The sequence below is a fragment of the Ranitomeya variabilis genome, chromosome 2 (assembly GCF_051348905.1).
Source record: "Ranitomeya variabilis isolate aRanVar5 chromosome 2, aRanVar5.hap1, whole genome shotgun sequence".
In the NCBI taxonomy this organism is placed as follows: domain Eukaryota; kingdom Metazoa; phylum Chordata; class Amphibia; order Anura; family Dendrobatidae; genus Ranitomeya; species Ranitomeya variabilis.
Window position 1 is genome coordinate 273402552 of NC_135233.1, and position 21433 is coordinate 273423984.

The 21433-nt window shown below is 43.7% G+C and overlaps 1 protein-coding gene across 1 annotated transcript in view; it reads right to left on the bottom strand.

Moving 5' to 3' along the window:
• Positions 1 to 426: 426 nt before the first annotated feature.
• EFNB1 (ephrin B1) overlaps positions 427 to 21433 on the bottom strand; it is a 59721-nt gene continuing 38714 nt past the window's right edge. Inside the window, exons 2-5 of the mRNA XM_077284939.1 lie at positions 21043 to 21320; positions 8894 to 8986; positions 7499 to 7627; positions 427 to 6725 (exon numbers count right to left, since the gene is read on the bottom strand). Coding sequence (XP_077141054.1) covers positions 6334 to 6725; positions 7499 to 7627; positions 8894 to 8986; positions 21043 to 21320 — 892 coding nt within the window. The 3' untranslated portion in view covers positions 427 to 6333. The remainder of the gene's footprint in view (positions 6726 to 7498; positions 7628 to 8893; positions 8987 to 21042; positions 21321 to 21433) is intronic.

Below are 21433 nucleotides of genomic sequence, written 5' to 3' on the forward strand. Positions count from 1 at the left end.
CTGGTAGGACAGAAAAGTAGTGACAGGTTCCCTTTAAATGGTGATGAAATTAATTCAATAATAGGATGGACTTTGATGGGAGTGCTAGCCTATAGCTCACACACAAGTATAATACCTGCACATATAATACCAGTAGATTACCATTTCCAAGAATGGGCAGAATTCATCTGAATTGGCCTGTACGTTACCAGAATATCTCCTCTCTGATGGCTTGGAGGGACGTTGTCAGAAGTACAATTTGGGCACTCCAGTAGTCACATCATGACCAGTTTGTCCCGTGAAATTGACTTGTAGAAACATCATGTGTTAATGCACATTGCAGACGGTGACTTGTACCCCAATCATTTGTGGTCCTCAGGTCAGTGGTGAACCTCATGAAACTGTGAGGCCACGTCAACCAGGAGAGAAAGAAGCAGGACACGTCCATTTCCATAGGAAAAAAACTTTATTTAACAATATATCAGGATTCCAACATAGCTCCAGGGATCTGGAGTTCCAGGCATTAAACGTGGACATGGGGTGAAGTTTAAACAGCAGGGCAAATGTATTCAACAGGAAACAAAGAAAAGTATTCAATCCCAGGTGAGGCATGAAAATATAAAAATCGAGTGCCTGAGGAATGAGAAGCGAACAGAAGTGTTATCAGAGTACGTGGATTACAGTGAGAACTGAAAGTGTGCACGGAAAGCTCTTCCCTAAGTGTGATGGATTGGGACCCTGCCTCCCACACCAGGCGATATGAGTCAAGCGTTCCTGACGGAGAGGCCTCGGACATGAAATGGCGTGCATAGCAAGGTGGAGCCACGAGCTCCGTCCGAGATTCCAGGGTTTACAAGGCACAGTCCAAAAAAGTAAAAACAAAAAATAAAATATATATATTTATAAAAAGTGTTTATCCTTCCATTGTTTAACTGTGTCCTATTCTGTGGTACTGGTGACTCTGCAAAGCTAAAGGGGGGTACAGAGGAGACAGACGGCAAGGGTACTAAAGGATGCTGCCCACCTTCCGCTGCCTGAGATGCAGCGAGTATTCGGAGGATACTTTACTAGAGTCTTGCCCTGATCTTAACCCTTATCTTACACACGCACATATACACACACACGGGGGGGGGTGAGGATCAAAATTGGGGACAGGGAACTGATTGTGCAGTCTGTTACCGGAGGGGAACAACATTACACCTTAATCCCTTGCAGACTTCAGAAAAGAGGCTGTGGCTTAACTGTATTACACGACTAAAACCTTTCAAAGTTTAGATTAGTTATACTTTCAGAATTATTGCCGAGGATATATATATTTTTTTAATAATCCCTCCCAGTCATGGAAACATTACTGCAACCCTGTAAAAAACACAGGACATTTTTATACAAGGTCACAGTCAATGGTACTGATGAGTGAACGTGCTCAACAGGTGTTATCGGAGCATGCTCGGGTGCCAACCAAGTGTCTTCGGCATGCTCGAAAAATATGTTCTAGTCCCCGCGCCTGCATGTCTCGCGGCTGTTTGACAGCCACAACACATTTGAGGATTCTGTGTCTGTTAGGCAATCCCTGCATATGTTGCGGCTGTCGAACAGTTACCGGGTCTCAAAACATTTTTCGAGCACGCCAAAGTCACTCCATTAGCACCTTATCCTAACACATTTACTCATCACTAGTAATTACATTTTCAAATCTATCCAAAAGCCTGTAGTCCATTCAGAAGGAGTCTACAGTCCTGGCGGTAGAGGCTACACAGGGACCGGTCCAGTGTCAGACATCAACACAGCTCAGGGTGCAGTCCGACAGTCTACAGACTGCCATCAAGATGGTATAAAGAAGTGATGACAACCCAACTACTGAGGGATATCTGCACTGCAAGATCCTTTGCAATGCTCGAGGGCCAACAACAATGAGGTGGCTCTCTTGCCCAGCAAGAGTCCCGATGTAACGCCAGCCTTGGCATCCAGAATAATTTGTATAGAATCATGGGAGTTATTTAAAAACATGTAGGACATAGTCTAGCTTTAATATTAGCAACCAACTAGGCTTGCTAATGGCATAGTCAATAAAAGAACAAAAAAGGTGCAAGAAAGTGCAATAGCTGAGTAAAAGCCTTAGGGCAAATTTACATGACCGTAGAGCTTCCATATTTTCCATCCTGACCACAGGTCTTCAGAAATTACAGCATCATATATAACTCTGATGCCAACTTAGGTCATGACTCAAGACCCACGGAACCTGTGGATAATATGGACCAGAAAATATACCTGCAATCCAACTGTGTGAATTTGCCCTTAGGTTCTTTAGTATAGACCTTTTGTTAATGACCCCCCAATGTCCAGCAGGTTTTGAATAATTCATTCTCAAAATCTCAAGAATGTAGTGGCGGTGCAAATCCAGGCCGGTCAGCCAGCACTGACGTAAGGACTAGTGATGAGCGAGTATACTCGTTGCTCCGGTTTTCCCGAGCATGCTCGGGTGGTTTTAGTTTTTAGTTTAGTTTTTGTCCACGCAGCTGCATGATTTACGGCTGCTAGGCAGGCTGATTACATGTGAGGATTCCCTAGCAACCCCCACATGTATTCAGGCTCTCCAGCAGCAATAAATCATGCAGCTGCGTGGACAAAAACTAAATCTCCGAGCACTAAAATACTGGGAGATCACCCGAGCATGCTCGGGAAAACCCAAGTAACGAGCATACTCGCTCATCACTAGTAAGGAGTAAAACCACCACAATTTGGTGGAATTCCTCTGCTATTACTCAAATATTACTAAAAGCTTTTTCCTATCCTGTGAATACATAGTCAGTGTGACTTATGGATGCTTTTGATGATCTGAACAGATATGCATTGAATTTATGCTTTTTTTAACTAAAAAATGAAAATAAATTTGGAGTTTATACAAAAAACAGCTTTACAGTATTTTTTTTCCAAAAACACATTATTTACAAAAAATATCAAAGTTAATCTCTTAAGGTACAGAAGGAAAAAAAACAATTGAAAAAAAAAATAAAAAAGGTGCTAATAAATTTAAAATTTCACCTTTTATTTTCACATATGTACATGGTGCTTAGGGCAGGTGGAGAATGAACAGGCTCATGTATGATAAAAGGAAACAAAAAAAACAAACACATTGCTGCAGGTATGAGAAGTTAAAAAGTCCAGCCGCCAAACTATGAAGAGACTCGTAACAAGGCAACTGGCAGGACATTTATATATATTTCATTTTTTAACTATAGCCAAAAGAGTTATTTGGCATCTGATCTGCTCCTAACCTAGATAATGTACAGGAGCAATCTGCAAAACATTATAAAATAGGAATAATTAAAGATTTGGGATTTAGAATGTAAAATGAATACATATGTACAGAGACTTTAAAATAAAAGTAGACGAGAGTGCTGAACTTTATAGAAGTATTTATGTCATGTGCTTAAAAACATTTCGCACCTTTGGCCTGCCCAGCAAAAGACAGCAGGTTCCATGCAGGGAAATAAAAATTAAAATAAAACCTTAAAATCCGCATGGAACAGTGCCTGATGCAAACATGAGGTGGAGGGTTGAGTGTGTGGTGCTTCGGAGACTATTTTAAGGCCTTTTTCCTTGTCCCTAGAGACCAAGCGGCTCATAGCCCCTCTTCAGCAGACAGCTGCTGCCCTACAGCATACAAGCCCTTAATCTGCCTCAATACAAGGACACAAGATCCAACTCTGCATAGCATGTAGGACCGGGCACAGGAGCTGCCCAGGGGTAGGGTAGGGAGATGTGCTGGAGGCGCCACCAGCACGGCAGGTAGTTATGGCAAGAAATACACAGCAAACCTGCACAACCAGGTGTTCAGCTCCGGACAGTCAACATGGGAGTGAATGACAGACATTAGAAGACCACGAGGTTGAGAAGTAACATGTGACAGAAGAGGATGGTCCTGATGTTACAGGAAGGACCCGGCCATCTATGGAATGGCGGACAAGCTCTAATGTGGTCGGATCTTATATGCCGTAATGGAGTTAGACATGCAGCACATGTCTGGACTCGGAGGCTGCGCTCAGCCAAGCATGTAGGAAACTACTTCCACAACAGGATTTACAACAGGGTGTGTTAGTGCGGGGGAGTGAACAAGTACATGCATGTGTCCGCACACAAAACGTGTGTGTAAAATGTCTGAAAATAGTTAGAACCACTAATACATGGCAAGGAATAAGGCAGTGGCTTCATATTGGCCAAATATACAAATAGTAGTCCACATCCTATAAAATGAGGAGCATATTAGGAAGAGAGTGGAGGAGGAACTAACTGGTGAGAAAAGGTGGGGGGATGTAAAGACGATTATAGGTGAGAAAGGTGTGCGAGTGGGGAAAGACTAATGATAGATGTAGGGTAAGGGGACAAAGGAGCTGAAGAAATTCAGACAAGAATTAGGAAAACTTTGTGGTTGGAAAGAGTAAGCCTAGTGCAGAGCTGCATGGAAGGACGACCGTGTAAGTGTGAACGCTATGTTAGTGGGTTTTTGCATAAACATTTCTAGTAATATCTGTATGTTGTGTGTATTCTATACTGCAGGACTCGGCAAAGTGCGCTCCTCCATGGAGGTGACAACAAGGACAGAGTGTGCACCCTACCTGGTTCTACCAAGTGGTCTCAGTGCTGAAATTGTCCTCAAAGGATCCACTGCCAGGGCAGACCCCTGACCAGAACCTCTACAGATACAATATAGAGCAAGGATGGGTGATTGGGTTACCATCAGCACCATAAAGCACCTTGGCACAGTCACTGGTGGAATAGTTTGAAATAAAACCCTACTAAAAAGGTACAAAAAGCAGAAATACTTCCCAAACTGCACAGCTAAAATGCTGCGCAAAGCTTTCAGGTTTGCAGACTCCAATACCAACCTGGCTTTTTTTCCACCCTATGTAAAAAGTATATGTACTGTGCATATGAACACCGTACCAACCTGCGGTACTGATGTACATGAAATAAATGGCAGACACGCCATTCATGGGAGGCTACTGAAGAAGCTCGGGGTCACCACAATATTAGCATCAACATCCTCAGAAAGTAGCAGCAACTTGCAAGCTCCTGAGTGAATGCAACGCCAGTGCTCTACAGGTGTGTGAAGGTCTCCTGGACGGTTATTAACTAGTCGGGTTAAATAATAAATCAGTAATCAGGTAGCAAGATGCCAACTCATGTTAGGGGTATTAATGTGACAACTCGGAGCAGGAACCTCCCCAACAACGTCACACTGTAGAATTGGGTATTATGTATATCATCAATCTATCTTCTACCGCTTCCAGGAAAGACCTACTCACAGACCAGGTTCAAATTAATTAAAAAGAAAAAAAAAAAAAGAATAAAAAAAACTCAGATTACAGAGCCTAATAGGATTTCACAAGACGCTGCATTGGGTATAGCTATCTAGTAGATGTCGCTCATTATCACAAATATTTTCTGTGCATCATCAGGTGATTGCAGCAAAACTGGATCCAGCACATACAAGCTGTTGCATTCATGTGAGCCCAATTTTAGTACACATGATGCCCATAGATTTCATGGTAATGGAGCCAGTGGGCAGCATTGGCAGATGTGGCCTATTGAAAGGAGTGTGCAATTAAGTGCATATGTGTTGACAGGTAGCTGACGCAGCGTGTACCTGTGCACGGGCTGCAGCGTGTGGTTTCATGGTTACGGCTCACCCCGGAGGACGCACCGGCTCACCCCGGAGGACGCACCGGCTCACCCCGGAGGACGCACCGCTGGGTAAGCCAGGGTGTGTTCAGACTGAACAGAATCAAGACACGCAGAATTATACCACTCAAACCAAACACAGACCCTAGGATCCATGCATGTCAGGGCCCTGGAAGGGCTTCACATCACTGTGCGCTCTACCACCAGCACATACATGCCTTGTCATTCATAACCGGGCACAGTACATGTAGTATCCGGGCATCCAGCGCAATGTTACATAGCTACTAAGGATACGTCGTCTCTCTACTACCAGGATATAAGACATTGCTTTGCTGAATACTGAAGTCACAGCCATCAAAACTACCTGCTTCATTGTGCCTCCACAACAAGGACCGTGGAAGACCGTTCAGACTGCCCTTGCATGTCAAGTAAAGGTTGACCACTGCAGATGTGCAAAGTGCAGACAGGAGCATATCCAAACCACCCTCCCCAGGACAGGAAAGGGAGCAGAACAATGGGGCAAACTATATAAAAATACCTAACGTAGGGAAAGTTAGTCTTATTGCTCCGTCTCCCAGAGTCCTGTAATGCAGAGTGACCTTTGGCCTGTGCTGCTGGCGCTTGGTTGGCCATCCCACTGATGGGGAGCAGAAGGAGTTGTCCCAGTTCATCTCAGACCTTGTAATAAATGTTTGCGGGGCTTTGAGGCGGCATTTCTTGTACAATGTACACAGGGTGTCCATAATCCCCGCTCACCTTCTCATAGTGAGGGCAGTAATTGTTCTCTGTAGTCCGCAGCGGGATGATGATGTCACTTGGCTCAGTGCCAGCATTTCCGCTGCATTTAGGGCTAGCCAATGTGCTAAGGGACAGGGCCGCTGCTCGCTGCTGTGTATGCTTGCGATGCCGTTTTCGAATCTTGATAAGCAAAACTACTAGGAAGATGATGATGAGAATAAAGATGACGCATCCTGCACCAATGGCTGCAAACACAGCCACTTTTGAGCTGAAGAAGTTGTCAACGCCACTTCCGGAGGAAGGTTTATTGTCCTGGTTCACAGTATCTGAAATAGAAAACACCCAAAGGTTGGCGGGAGGAGGACAAAAGGGAACCAAAAATTACCCAACAACCAATATTAACCTTCACAAGTCATCCACTACAGACTAAGCAGGTATGGAAAAAGATGGCCCAATCACACCAGAGGGCAAAATTGCACCAACACGAGATTACTCTTTACAGGCCCAAGATTAAGTGCTAGTAAAACATGGATCTGGTTACACATCTGTACATCTTACTTATGACAGGTATAAACAAATAATATAAAGTGCTCTGGTAGTGAGGACAGCTGGGACGTAGGGGAGAAAGGACCAGACAGCCCATGACCACCTGTCTGCCAAAGCTTCAGAGTCCGCTTGTTGGGGTCAAGCATGAATCAATATTCAGCTACTGCTACCTTACAATTTTTTGACAGGGACGGGAACAATACTTTCTATGTACTTAGCTATTTAAAGATGACCTTTCACTTTTTTTATGTGCTCTTCCATCCTAAGGTTATACCCCCAGTAATAAATATGCCAATGTTCCCTGTTCCCTTCAACCAACTTCGGTCACAGTAGAGCTTCTGTCACAGAGGAGAACAGAAAAAAAGGCTACAGACGTCCTGTACAACATGCCCAGTTGTTTGAAGGAAAAGTTTGATCTGTATTGCCAGAAAAAAAACAAAAAACTTTGGAACAGAGGGGCACAAAATAAAAGGAAGCAAATGAGGAGCTACTCCGTCAAAAGAAATTCCAGGGAAAAAAAAAGTAGTGTTTAAAAAGGTAGTTTCTCGCTCACCTGGCTTTCCATGGTCTTCTCCTTCAAACCCATTATTCCTTGGTCCAGGTGTTGCCATCTTTCCAGGATTATCTGCTTCTTTGCCTGGCCGGCTAGTGGTGACCTGTTCTGGTAATACTGCATTGGGGTCTGTAAACAAATTAAAAACAAAATCTAAAGTTTTTGCCAAAAACATTCAAAAAGAGGAAGTTTGGTTAAACTTGGGTTAGGCCATCTACATGGTTACGATCAAACTTCTGACATAGTCAAGGTGCACTCAGTATCAATAAATGACAGACAAGTAATGGAAGATTATGGGTTTATAGGGCAAAAGAAGCTTTTCAGGTTGTCCTAACTATCTTGATCTTGCATTTTATTATTTTAAGGAGTACTGGTGCCCAGACACATTAGAGAAACATCAGCCACACCGCAGGGCCTGCTGGCTCTCATGAGTATGGCGGCTGTCGTATTAAATGTCAATGCTGTATTCTACTGTTCTGAGTAGAGAATTCTCATACAGCGAAACACATGCAAATTTGGCCACACTGATCGTGCAGATGTATGGGGGAGGAATAGCGACTGTACAGTATTATTTATAGTGTAAGACAATGGAGAATGAGCTTTGATAGAAAAAGCTCATTTCAAGATTCTTGCTATGTAAACAGGCTGCTGATCACTACGAATGAGCAAAATGCTCTTTCATCAGGTGAAATGATCTTTTGCACAGCATAAAGGATCAATCTTGGCTGAAAACCATGGTAGCCTATACACAGAGTGATCTAGGTTCGGTCACTCAGTGTGCATCCTTTACTTTGATCTGCCTGTGTAAACAGGTATTCACGCGATCAGTAAAAGTTTATGGATCATCTGTCGTGTCGCCGGTCAGTCTGTACAAATTGACCAATATAATTCGTCAAATTCTAACAATGTCCCATCATTCATGACAACTGTGTAATGTGAATGGGTTTACCGACTGAACGGTGTCCAAAAATTGCTTGTTCATGGTGGAGAGAATCATTAAGGTGAGAACAAAAATTGAAGATTGTGTAATGTAAATGGAGATTATTGAATGAGTGAACAATTAGACCGGCAAAATAGAGGAGTGGAAAGGGCGCTATTCAACCATTTCATTTATGATTCTAGTCCTGGATAAACGCTTGGCCAACTTGGTCTGACATTTGTGAGCTACGACCAAAACATTCATTGTCTGAATGATTATCTACTTGTATAAAAGAACCCCAACTGAAGGTGTATGGGGAGGATAGCTGGTGGACTCAACCCTTACTGACGAGGAGCACCTTTATCTTGACCAGTACCCCCCAATACCAAGGGTGAAAACCCATTGATATATGTATTATTTTACTTGAAGTTATACATAGTTCCTGGCCGAGAATATTGATAAGTTGCTTTGTATACCTTGTCCGACTTTCATTATGATCTTCATGGAGCGTGATTGGCATACCCCTCCTTCCCGATTCTCCAGACCCTGTAGAGTGCCATTGGAAGTAGCTGCAGTGTAAAGAATGGATTATATTAAAACAATTATAACTTACTGAAAGTAAATGACAACCTACACCTCTTGGGTTCTCATCAGATTTCACATATCTTAAATCTGTCAGACGTGGGTTGAGGGGGCAGGAGCCACAGGACAATATTAAACTTGTGGTTCTACAAGCGGCGTTGCCGGCCTCAAGCCAAGAGTTTTAAAAAGTAGTAAAGTAGACAAAATAGATCATTGTGCTTTGTGTACCCTCTACTAATCATCTATATCCACCCCGACTGACTATTACTAACAGATCAGACGGCTAGGCAATATATAATAATGTGCATTACTAGAAACAGCCAACAGTGAAATGGGTTCATTACCACATTAACAATTACTAAGATTTATGAACTCAGATATTTCTTGGTGTTCAAGCTTGTTACTGGATTAGAAAAGCAAAACGAGACCCTCCCTCTAAGTGCCTGCAGGCCTGGGAAGAGCATCGACTTATCCAATATTGTAAGGAGTCTGCTCGTTCACATCAAAAGGGATATTAAAGCAAGCGTCTACACGGCTTGTACAATAAAGCCAGCCATTTATCCGCCAGGAGATTTCAGTCCTTGAGCATTTTATGAATTAAAAGCCGCAATGCAATGTGTAACTAGTTGTCCCCTCTTAGGGCCAGGTCTTCTATAAAAGCAGTTATATGGCCACACCTGTAAGGAATGGTCACATTAGTACAGACGCAACGTGGAAAAGGAGGGTCTGTTACTCTACTAGTGCTACTAAGCCAAGGCTGAAAACCCTTCATGTCACCAATCCCGACATGCACTTATTTTAGTGAAAAGGAAAACATGAACAAAAACGGAATAAGATCAATCTTCGCTCCAGTAAATTAAGAAGTTACAAAGCTAGTGTGAACAGGGACGGTGTCCTTTAGATTGATGCCAATTATAGGAGGTTTCAAGGACTTTAGGAAAGGTTGTCAAAACCAAACTGACCAGGGGGTCCCGGCACCTTTACTGACCAGGGGGTCCCGGCACCTTTACAGAATAGATTATTGAAGGAAGTGAGACAACGGACATGTCAGAGCTCTGGATATGGTGTAGTGACTGAATAGTGCCTGTAAGAGGGCTTGCACAGTACCATGCCCAGTCATTATACGGAAAGGAGCCAAATTAGGTATATTGCAGCACCCTCAAATTTACTGGTGGGATTTGGGTGTAGAAACATTGATATAGAAAACCTTTCCTAAGGCTCGTTAATCAATAGTGACGAGCGAACGGGCTCAGATAAGGTGCTATCCGGGGGACTTTAGCATGCTCAAATATGTTCGAGTCCCCGTGGCTGCATGTCTCACGGCTGTCCGGCAGCCACAACACATGCAGGGATGTCCTAACAGGCAATATCTGCATGTGTTGTGGCTGACAACCAACAGTGAGACATGCAGCCACAGGAACTAGAACATTTTTCGAGCACACCAAAGTCACTCGGTTAGCACCAGAGCATGCTTGGGTGACACCTTATATGAGAGCACGTTCCACATCACTTATAAGTCAATATTATAGTTTAGGAAAACATCTTTACACAGAAGTCATAATCAGACAATGATTTAATTGGGCTTTTGAGATACATTAATCTTTATTTTAAATTTGGCCATTTTTATCCCCCCAAGTAACGAGGTTCATATTTTAAAGAAAAGGAAAAAAATTTGTAATCTTGCAATGTTCACACTGGACACTAAGGCTTTTTTTTTGGACTCCCACATCCTGTCTTTTCAGGAAACGTTTTCTTTACAGGGGCAGGGTTACAGTGACAGGTAACGCCTCTATCTATACAGGGCTGATCACAGGGTCCACCAATGACAACATGCCATGTCGCAGACCCCCCGCCCTTCATAATGACCTTTGTGCACCCTCATTTTTTAATAGAAAATATAGGGCCGGGGGTCCTGAAACAGGAAATTTAAGTCTAAAAAACCCATCATTTTGCCAGGGTGAAAATTGAAAGATTTTTTATTTTTACTACAGATTGATATGTAAAGGAAAAAAAAAATGGCTCAAAACCCACAAACATTTAATACGAAGCGGATTTAATCAATAGGTAATTTTCCGAGGTTCACTTCCCTTTAAGCTTGTTCAGAAGAAACATCTAGGAACCATGTTATATCCTCCCATGTATCTATACCATTTAAGCAGAAACTCTTAAAAAGCTTCTAAAACACCAAACTAAACGTGGGGGAATACGGCAGAATCGCGCTTGTGTGAACACGTAGGAACAGCTGGCGAAGCCTCGGAGCACTGTGCCTTCTGGGTGGCAGATACGGCGATGGTGCCCGAGCAGAAAGCGGTGGGTGATGACGGACTCCAATCCAGAGGAGCGCACAGCTCGCACAATATACTGTAATAACAGCTTAATGAGAAATCAGATCAATGGGTAGACAACAAATGCCCTATGACCCACGAGGCCCAGAAGAAGAAGAAAAAAAAACAACCTGGCCTTGTGCCCAGGGAATTCAGCCAGCATAGCTATATGAAAAAAAAAAAAAAAAAGCTGAACCTGTAACTGGTTACTAGAAACCACAAGGCTTCATTTTCCCTAGGTCCCGTTCACAATGAGGATGCAGTACATCTAGGGGTTCTGTCCAAATCCTCCTAAAAATGGGATTTAGAGACTGTACCTCCATGATGTGCTGCAGAAATGCAGTGTGAACAAAGCTTTAGGTGTGATTTACGCACACAGAAAAAGTCAGCTTTAAATAAATATATATTCAGCTTAAGCTTTATAAAAGTGGTGAATGGTTGTCATGCCCCCCAGAGTTACTACCGAGGGCCTACATGTAAAGCCATGGCCACAACCACCATTTATAAAGGTTTACTTTACGTGTGGAACCCCATGCATCACTATTATAGTGCGCCAGGCTATCAGACAAGCAGGCGTACAGAGGGTTAACTGGAGCGTCTCCTCCCAATCTCTGCAGGATTCCCCCCACACAGGAAATTAAACCTCTGTCCCAGTCTGGGAAGCGGGATCATGGGGTTTGTAGGAAGAAAAGAAATCTAAAGCACTGGAAGGCTCCAGGCGAAACTAGCAGGTCCATGGAAGGGGGATTATTAGCAGCGGGAGCAGAGTAAGCAGCGGACCTCCCTAAAGTCCATTGCTTCGGTTTTTATTCTTCCATGTACAAGTGGTGATCAATCTCATATGTGGGAAGTGAGAAAAAAAAAAAATCTGGAAGATGAAAGAAACATTTTCAGAAAAGTTCATCCTTTTGTTACGGCAGGTACACCAGGCACTCAACAAATTTACACAGACTCAGATTACAGTCAGATATGCTGCCATTTGTTAGTGGTCTAGGTTATCTTGCGATTCATAAGGGACGCATAATCAGGCCTTAGTGTCTGCTCTCCTGACGTATATTCCATCTCCAATAATATGACAAATCTGGAGCATGGTTTCTTACAAATATCTTGTGTTGACCCAATTCCTTCTAGAAATTATTGAAAAATCATCATATACAATTACGGTATATGTAACAGGTTCTCTAGTAAGGTTAACTGGTATAGATAAAGAGGCTTAAGAGCTAAATAAAATGTAAAATTCAATTTTTAAAAAAATGTCCACTGTAGAGATACTTGTTTCTAAAGTTCAGTGGACTTCATAAGCCAATTTCCACTTCAAACAAGGCAGCAGTAAAAGATTATTCTGTGGGGAGGTGTTAACTTTTTTTCCTGTACACCTTGACCAATCATAAGTCATTATACAGGGGTAAAAGAAAAGCAAACACCCCAAAGAAGCTTAGAACTGGCTCTCCCACTTGTGTTGGCAGACTGAGGTGTCTTACGTTATCACACAGATCATTCCCAGCCTGCCCTGTAAAGTCATTACATTCAATGAGCTGGTCTACCCCAGGTATCAGGAAATAATGGACAAAGCATAAAGACAAATTCCAGCTCCTGGTAAAAAATTCTTTAGACTTTATTGCATATGAAGATTAAAAACTATCCAAGGCAAATACGTACAAAGCGACGCATTCTGAACATACACAATCGTTCGGCAAAGTTTTGACTTGAGGACGTTTGTGTACATATCTGCCTTGGAAAAAGTTTTTAATCTTCATATGGAATATAGTCTAAAGAATTTACCAGGAACTGGATTTTTTCTGCACGCTTTCTCCATTTGCTACACGAAGGGTGTGATCGTGTTTCCTTGCAGACTGGACTATTATTACTGCTGAGCTGGCAATCCTTTTTCTCAAATTGGGGGAATAATACCCCAGTACATGGGATAAATGCAGAGCATTGTATATGACAAATTCTGCTCACACGATCAACTGCATGACTGCTGCAGCTCTCCTCTCCCAGCACAGATATTCATTCATAATCCAATGACATTATGTCCAGGATATATCACAGGTATCGGGGCATTATTCCAAGATACCCGGGATAGATCCAGATCATTGTATATGACAAATGCTGCTCACACGATCAACTGCATGACTGCTGCAGCTCTCCTCTCCCAGCACAGATATTCATACATAATGTCATTGCATTATGTCCCGGATCTATCACAGGTATTGGGGCATTATTCCAAGCTACAATGTTCTGGATCTATCCAGAGTATGTGATGACAGAGCCAGCTATCCTCCTCTCCTGCAGCTTATAAAGACAGGGAAGCAACGTTTTCTACAGCGACATGGCCGGTTTAGCATGCAAAGTTTGGCAAAAGTTTTTTTTTTTTTTTTTAAAGAAAATCGACATTGTCACTGGACGGATGGACAGTTGCAGAAATGATGGTCGAGCAAGTTGAGATTCAGCCCCACACACAGAAGCAGGACGTGCGCCACCACCCATGTAAATCTGCCAATGTTCTGCTGTGAAGCCCTGGGTCCTGGCATCCATGTGGATGCTACTTTGCCATGTTTCCACCTACCTAAACATTGTTGCACACCAAGTACACTATTCATGGTGCCTGTATTCCCTAATCACAGTTGCCTCTTTCTGCAGGAAGAGTCCTGCCAAGCTGCAAAAATTGTGCCGAAATAGATGGTGACTGGGTCCAAATTTAGCAAGCCTCAGTCTGATTACGTATCTGTAAAATGGGCTTAAAAAACAAAACAAAAACACATCCCATCCATCGAGTGGGCTCCCAAATTGCAACTTGAATGATCAGCTACTAATATTTTAGCAAACCTAAACTTCAGGGGTCTTGCAGAGTGGAGTCATTGCTTCAGCAGGTCAAAGATTTTGTCAACATGAATTGCTACCTACTAGTAATGAGCGAGTGTACTCTTTGATTGGGTTTTCTCGAGCACGCTCGGGTGACCTCCAAGTATGACTGCTCGGAGATTTAGTTTTCATCGCCTCAGCTGAATGATTTGCAGCTACTACCCAGGCTGAGTACATGTGGGGGTCACCTGGTTACTAAGGAATCCCTACATGTAATCAAGCTGGCTAGTAGATGTAAATCATTCAGCTGCCGCGATGAAAACTAAATCTCCGAGCAGTCAAATACTCGGAGGTCACCCGAGCGTGCTTGAGAAAACCCAATCAAAGAGTACACTTGCTCATCACTAGTACCTACATAATATTAGGAGGGTAATTTTATTAGGGATGATCGATGTAACAACAAATTATTAATTGCTTCCACTGGGACAGACCGGAACCAAAGAAATAACTTATTAAGATTGAATTTTTAGAAATCAGAGACTCGTGTTAGTGAAAATGCTCCTCTGGTCTCTCACAATGACAGACGTATTTAATTTCCTTAATACAATGTAGCACCGCAGACAAACCATCACTGAAAAGCCCTTCAGTGTCACAACCAGGGATGAGGTAGTGGGCATTTCCAGGGCAATGTTAGGATTGATCACCAGACATGCACCACCACACTACCTCCTCCGCATTGGGTTGGCCAAGATTTCACCGGGCCATGGGATGCTCTGCTGGCAGCATATAGCATGGACAAGTTTTCCAGACCTTGCGTGCTAAGGTTTCCAAATAAACTATTAGGGCATCATATCATTCCCTTCCTCATTTAAGTGGTCTCTCCAGCAATTCTGAGCAACACAGTCTCCTTAGTTTCCTCACATCCAGTTTCCCACAGAATGGGTTCTCGTCCTTAAGTGACAGCTCTGGTGAATAGTACAGTCATATTAGAACTATAAAGCTCAGGAAAAGCTCTGTTTTAACTCATTTAGCTATTAGTGGTTTGTGCCAAGTCTACACTGTTATTCCTGCTTTTACATTTGAACAAGCACATGGTCCAGACAGAGCAGAGAGCTGTGATTACCAGACTTGCTGTGAAAATTGCTGGGCTAGTGATTGATAACCATCTGTTCAAAAGATGAGCAATTGGGGAAGGGAGGTGAGCAGATAACTGTTGTATAGAAATAAATGGAAAGAGCTGACTAGCATGTTAAGAGTTAACCCCTCTCCTTGCATGTAACTACTGTGCAAACTGGGACAGGGGCTAGAGGCAGCATTACATGGAAAGTAGATCTGCACTGTAAAAGATAAATGATCTCATTGCAGGTAAATGACAGCAGATATAAAAAAGCTAAGTCAATAGCAAACTTGCTTATTTTCATGCTGCACAATTGAAGCAATAAAGACCTTGAGAATACCCCTTTAATGCTTAAGCCTTTGTGAAAGACCTTCCTGTATGAAGGTTTCTAGGAATCCAAGTGTTATCTCCAGTCATTGCAAACACTTCCTTTCTAAAACATTTCTAGCATATAAATGGTGCACCATCAGCGCCAGTCTGATCAGTATTGCCCTCCCAGCTATACGGCCACGCATGGCAGCTCTCTTCACCGTACAGTTTCAACCCAAGCCCCAAATATGGAAAAGCAAACCCCGATGGAATGAAAGTTATTTTTCACCCTCCTTTCCACAGAACACAATGTGAGGTCTGCGGAGGGAGAGGGTAGAGGGGGTCATACTACACAAGAATGACTGGAGGCACTATGAATAGAAGCGATTCTGCACACAGCTACTGGAAAGTGGAACAGACGACGCTGCCTGGACCACTGAGTCAGGCAGACAGAAAATGCATTTAAAGAGCTAGGATCTGCAGATTTACTAAAATGTCCTCTAAGCTGACCTTTATGTATATCCTGCTTCTTCAGAGATCTCTAGTGTAGTCTGGATTACAGTGGTGGCATCAGGGTCCCGATGGCCATGCAGTGTCCCGACCACTTCCTCAGGCACATAGATGCCATTTGGCAGGTCAATGCTTCATTTCACAAGACCCTACAACGCTCGCCTATCAGCTGCTGAACACGGCTTTGTCTTCTCATAGAAAGGCTGGGGTATGGAATCCAGAAAGGCGATATGCTGGAGAAAGGAGGCTTTTCCAGAGAAACAAAAAGCACTCAAGATAGTACAGAAACATGGAGGAAACCAGACACAGAGAAAGGAGGACAGACACACAAGTCAAAGTACTTTGATAAACCTGATGCTGCTGATCAACCATCACGAGACAACTGAGACAGACAACTCTCCCAAAAGCTCAATGGTCTACAGTAGTGTTCCCCAACTCCGGTCCTCAAGAGCCACCAACAGGTCATGTTTTCAGGATTACCTTAATATTGCATTACCTGGAAAGGCAAGAATTCCATCACCTGGGCAATACTAAAGAAATCCTGAAAACATGACCTGTTGGTGGCTCTTGAGGACTGGAGTTGGGGAACACTGGTCTACAGGGTTGTATGTCTACAATATAGAAGTGCTGCCAACGGCCTGACCCCATCATCTGTAGTGCAATGAAGGCCTGTTCCCCTAGTGTCCTCCACACTATACAAGTCTCAAGCATGGACCGTACATAAAGCAGATCACACCTAACATGGTGACGTATACTGGAGCTGGATCTACCAGCACGGAGGCGGATAGATGGCATGATACTACATGGACGTAGGACGAGAATTCAGAAGACAGACTTTCTGGACCACCGTACCCGCAGTATTTCCAGTATCTGCTGGATAGAAAATCTAATACTTCCAGATGTGAACTGCTGTGAAAGATTTCTCCCATACACCCGCCAGCCAACCAGTGCCAGGGGCTACAGCTGGAGAAAGGAAAAAAAAAAAAAAAAGAACGAAATACAAGGAAAAAAGATGGAGGAGCGGAGTGGAGGAAGAGTCTGGAAATAAAGCAATGTCAGAGAAATGCTGCAAAGCTGCAAGACCACTGTGAAGACTGAAATAGCTATTGGCCTTCAGTCTCCACCTGTCTAGCTGAAATACTCAGACCCGCTCCCCTCGGCCCTGCCGGGGCCAGCACCAGATAGATCTCTGTGCATAGCCATGCTCTGCCATTTCATGCTCCGTGAGCTCTGAATCCCAGCGGTAGGAGACTGGCATGACTGGGTCAGTGAGCATGCTTCCCTCATAAGCAGAGCCGCATTACTCGCTCCATCTGGCCCAAATCAAGTATTGACTATTTCAAGAAATAGGGCACAATGTGTCACATGCGGGGAGCGAGTCCTTAAGGGTCTTTCCATTCCTCAGTCAAGCAGTAAAAGAAATACATAGCAAATATTCATGCGTACAATGTAGTGCTTGCCAGGCAACATGAGGATCTCTCTGAACACCGGATTAAAAAGCAAGAGCTGCCCATTTATAACCGCCAGAGAAAGGGGGCAGCATGCCTTCAGTCTATACAGCAGGATCCCTCAGAGAAATATTTAAAGAGGGTGTCCACTACTTTACCATTGATGACCTATGTTTAGGATTGATCATCAATGTCTGATCAGTGGGGGGAGGGGGTGACGCCCGGCAGCCCCCCCCCCTCCATCACCTGTATCGGCGTCAGTGGCCTCCTTGGGAGAACTTACTTGCTCCGTCGTCTGATAGTGGCCATTGAAGGGTACTGCACACTGGCCTTCTATTGCTCTGAATAGGAGGATTATGTATAGTACTCCCAGCTGGCGGGCAACTCTGGCACCGATGACAGCTGATCGGCAGGGTGCTGGACCCCAACCGATCACACATTGATGACATATCCTAACGGTAGACCATCAATGCTAAAGTAGTTGACAACCTCTAATATTGAAAGAGGAGGAATATTTGTGCAAGCATCTTATCCACGTGCAAGAAAATTTTCAGAAAGCTGTGCAATTTGCCAAATCCTAAGGGTGTGCAATACACACATGGTTAGGATTTGGCTCCACTTGTCGGTTCCAGTCGTGATCACATGACTAAGTATACGATTTGCTTACTTGCGTTCACTTGTTTGATCGACAAGAGGCTTAGTATCCTGGATGCGACCGTAAGTAAGCAAATCGTATTCTTGTGGTCGCATGAATCCTAATGGTGTGTATATTAAATACTCCTAGAATTTGGCAAACTGCACGGCTTGCTGACAATTTACTTGGGTGGAGAATGCTTTTCAAGGGACTCTGTCACCTCAAACTGGCGGGATATTTAAATGACTTTACCTGTTCGATGGGCGGCGTTTAGTGATGAGCGAATTTACTCGTTACTCGAGATTTCCCGAGCACGCTCAGGGGTCCTCCGAGTATTTTTTAGTGCTCGGAGATTTAGTTTTCATCGCCTCAGCTGAATGATTTACAGCTATTAGCCAGCATAAGTACATGTGGGGGTTGCCTGGTTGCTAGGGAATCCCCACATGTAATCAAGCAGGCTAGTAGCTGTAAATCATCCAGCTGCTGTGAAGAAAACAATCTCCGAGCAGTCAAATACTCATAGGACCCCCGAGCGTTTTTGGGAAATCTCGAGTAACGAGTATATTAGCTCATCACTAGCGGCCTTTCATCTTCATTTCTCCACCCCGTCCGTCCCAGTTGTCCACAATATGTTAGTGAATTAGGGTACTTTGCTCCATAGTTGGCACGTGCGCAATGCAATCTTCGGTCACGCATGTTCAGTATGCTTTGCCCAACTGCGGGCAAAGCCGAAAAGCATTACTGCGCATGTGTTGTGGGACATAGAGCGCGGGCGCATGCGCAGTAATGCTTTTCGGCTTTGCCCGCAGTTGGGCAAAGCATACTGCACGTGCGCGACCGAAGATTGCATTGTGCACGCGCCAACTATGGAGCACAAGTACTCTAATTCACTAACATATTGCGGACAACAGGGACGGACAGGGTGGAGAAATGAAGATGAAACGCCACCCATCGACAGGTAAAAAGTCATTTAAATATCCCGCCAATTTGAGGTGACAGAGTCCCTTTAAGAACAGGGAAAAAAAAGGGACTTGAAATTGATCTTGTTAACTTTGATAATTGCTACAACTTTTATGACCTGACAACCCATCAAGGTGAGAAAAGTTTATTTCACACTGTAGTGTCAAAAGTCACACCCAAAACAATACGTGCAGGACTGATGTGGAAGATTTTCTTTAAGGGTACTGTCACACAGTGGCACTTTGATCGCTCCGACGGCATGATCCGTGACGTTGCAGCGTCGCTTGATTATCGCTCCAGCGTCGTAGACTGCGGTCACACTTTGCAATGCACGGCGCTGGAGCGATAATTTCATGACGTAGTTGCGATGTAGAAGTCATATGGGACATTAGGAATATCGTGCACACCTTTGTTACACGCTGCGATCATGCCGCCACAGTGGGACACTTGACGACGAAATAAAGTTTCAAACGGTCTGCTACGACGCACGATTCTCAGCGGGGTCCCTGATCGCAGTAGCGTGTCAGACACAGCGATATCGTAACTATATCGCTGGAACGTCATAGATCGTGCCGTTGTAGCGACCAAAGTGCCACTGTGTGACAGTACCCTTAGATTCCTGTGTACAATCCACTGCGTATTACAGGCATGGCATTGTGCAGGATATTTCATGCAATCGCATGCTGCAGAGGAAAAAAAAAAAAAAAAAAATACTAAACCTAGCAGCGGAAGGAGTTTAACATTGTGGACTTGAAATTCACAATGGAATTTTATTTTTGAAGGATTTAACTGTGGCTTTCGCTCTTTGAAAAAGCAAAAGTTCTGGAAACCTGCAGCATCAGTTGATCTAGATTTTGCCTTCATGATGGACACCTTTTAGGTCAAGACACCATATTAAAAAGTACCAAGCACCACTTAAAATGGAGTATAAGAATCTCACCCCCCATACCTCCCTCATGCCTCAAAAGCGCTCAGATTCTACTGCTGGCAATTCTTCAGCTTCCTGGAAGTGAGGTCATGGTGCGTCACTGCTGACATGTTGATTGACAGAAGACTCCACACTGCATTAGGCAAAGCCGGCTGTCAATCAACATGACGTCAGCAGTAACGCCCCATCGAAAGCAGAGAAAACTGCTGTGTAGACGTGCCTTCACACTAAGGAGGAGCAGTCCGTGACCGCTCTGAGCTGGGAGAGATCGGAGCAGGGTAGCAAAGGCAGGTAGGTGGCCACTACCTGCTGTTAAATGTTTAACCTCTTAGAGAAAAAAAATGAATAACCCCTTTAAGAAAATAGTAGCCTACAACTATAAGTCATGATCACTAGGGTGGAAATTGTGTATGTAAAAACGTTAAGATGCAAGACATTTAACAATTCCCCATGTATTACGCAAGATATAAAAAACAAACCTCAAACCACATGAGATAGCAAAAAAGAAATTACACTCACAAAAAAAATAAAAAAAATTGTACCTTTTCATTCAGTTCCCACAGTGTAAGGAATACAATTACTACTGCACGGGGCGGGGGGAGAAGAGTGTACAATTATTGGAGTGCCCTGGGCTGCAATAAACCTTACCATGACCCTAAACTCCAGAAACCCTTCTACTTAACAGGCCACAAGCCCCACTAGCGGGAATGCTGGCGATGCGCTCCCTCGTACTGCTGTGCATGCATATTTCAGACAAAATGCGCTCTAATTGTCTGGAAACGCTCACTAAAGAGTGCAAACCTCAAACTTTTCTTTGGTTGCTTTGTAGATTACATAGTAACACACATGGACCTGCTATGACCGCAGCGCTCCTGCTAACATCTTGACTACGCCACTTTTACACGTGCAAAAAAGTTCAGATTTACAAAGCATTGCACAGTAAACACGGTGGTTGGTGCTCATAAAGGCCTGCCCCAGGTCTGGGCTGGTGGCGTCCCGATGACTTACATGTAATATAATAGTCCTGGTTTCTTTTGAACTCTAGGCCCATGTAGTTTGGACTAAATTCTTGGAACTTGATGGTGAAACGAAATTCCTTCTCAGGTATGTTGCAGGTGACCAAGACATTGGGGTCCATAACTGTACTACATGAATCTGCCTGGTCTCTGCGCACCATGTACAACTTGTAATACTCATAAGGCCGCGATGGCTCCCCCTTGGGGCAAATAATGTCCAAACGGTCTCCAATCTCTGGGTATAAAACCAAGCCTTTTCCAGGTAGAAACCTGCAAGAAACAAAAACATAGATTAGAACGGGAGATTTATGGCAATTCTTTAGCAGCCACCCCATGAGCATCATCTGTTCCAACATACAACCACACCTTCAGACGTTTCCCAC